Source organism: Octodon degus, unplaced genomic scaffold (assembly GCF_000260255.1).
Source record: "Octodon degus isolate 3935 unplaced genomic scaffold, OctDeg1.0 scaffold01970, whole genome shotgun sequence".
In the NCBI taxonomy this organism is placed as follows: Eukaryota; Metazoa; Chordata; class Mammalia; order Rodentia; family Octodontidae; genus Octodon; species Octodon degus.
The window spans coordinates 2,379-3,961 of record NW_004526546.1 but is presented as its reverse complement, the minus strand read 5'-3'; the positions used below and the strand labels follow the sequence as shown (position 1 = coordinate 3,961).

Below are 1,583 nucleotides of genomic sequence, written 5' to 3'. Positions count from 1 at the left end.
AAGATGCTTGGACAGAAAGCAACTCCACCCCCCTCCCCTCTGCTGTCAGAGCTCTTGAAGAAAGGCAGCCTCCTGCCTACCAGCCCCAGACTGGTATGGAGACTTCTGTGGGTGTTTGAGAGCTGTGGTGATTTAGTACTTGGAAGGGAGTGCCTGGGACCTAAAATATGACATGGAAAAAAAAAAAAAGTTCAAAAGAGGAAGAAATGACCTAGTTAAATGTTAAAGAATAATAACAATAGTAATAATACAGTAAGTTGATAATATCCTTGGATCCTGAGTAATCAGAACCACAATTTTCATTTTCTTCCCCAGAGAACTCTTGTGAAATAAGTTTCAAAACTTATAGTTTAGAGTTTCCCATGGGTCTTGAGTTATCTCTGTGGATAGTAAGTTTAGTTTTCAAGATGTTTGATTGACTGCTACAGCATTTTTGGGAAGTGGTAGTGAAGGAAAGCTTGAGTGTAGCCTTCACCTCTATTCTTCCTGGTAGGTCAATGAGAGTGAAATGGCTGTGGCTTCCAGCCACTTGAACAGTACGGGTGTCCTTCTGGAGGTAGGCGGGGTCCTTCCCATGATTCATGGTGGGGAGATACAGCAAACACCCAATACTGTTGCAGCCTCCCCTGCTGCCTCGGGTGCTCCCACTCTTTCCCAGCTTCTAGAAGCTGGTCCTACACAATTCACCACACCTCTTGCTTCATTCACTACTGTTGCCAGTGAGCCTCCAGTTAAACTTGTGCCACCCCCTGTAGAGTCTGTATCCCAAGCTACCATTGTCATGATGCCTGCGCTGCCAGCACCATCCTCTGCTCCGGCTGTCTCCACTCCAGAAAGTGTAGCTCCAGTGAGTCAACCTGATACCTGTGTTCCTATGGAAGCTGTGGGAGATCCACATACTGTGACTGTTTCCATGGATAGCAGTGAAATCTCCATGATTATTAATTCTATCAAAGAAGAGTGTTTCCGATCAGGGGTAGCAGAGACCTCTGGAGGATCAAAGGCTCCCAGCATAGATGGAAAGGAAGACTTAGATCTGGCTGAGAAGATGGATATTGCTGTGTCTTACACAGGTGAAGAACTGGACTTTGAGACTGTTGGAGACATCATTGCAATCATTGAAGATAAGGTAGACGATCATCCTGAAGTGTTGGATGTGGCAGCTGTGGAAGCAGCACTTTCATTCTGTGAAGAGAATGATGACCCCCAATCTCTGCCTGGCCCCTGGGAGCACCCAATCCAGCAGGAACGGGACAAGCCAATACCTCTCCCTACACCAGAGATGACAGTCAAGCAAGAGAGGTTGGACTTTGAAGAAACAGAAAACAAGGGAATCCATGATTTGGTGGACATCAGGGAGTCTGGTGTTGAGATCAAGGTAGAACCTACAGAACCAGACCCTGGCATTTCAGGGGCTGAGATAGTATCTGGAGTTGTTCCAGCCGCAAGTATGGAGCCACCAGAACTCAGGAGTCAGAACTTCGATGAGGAGCCCAAAAGTGCTGCAACTGGAGAAATTGCTGAAGCAAATGGTTCCAGTGGGAAAACTGATGAGATGCCACTTACATCTGTGAAGACAGAGG

General features: G+C 46.7%; 1 protein-coding gene across 1 annotated transcript; it reads left to right on the top strand.

Annotated features, from left to right (window-relative positions):
* Positions 1–3: 3 nt before the first annotated feature.
* On the top strand, positions 4–1,582 carry LOC101582593 (bromodomain-containing protein 8-like; the record flags this gene model as incomplete). The annotated part of the gene is made up of 3 exons (XM_012513425.1): positions 4–93; positions 494–638; positions 756–1,582. Coding segments are annotated over exons 1-3 (1,062 nt in total), but the record flags the coding sequence as incomplete, so codon positions are not given.
* Between the last annotated feature and the right edge of the window lies 1 nt (position 1,583).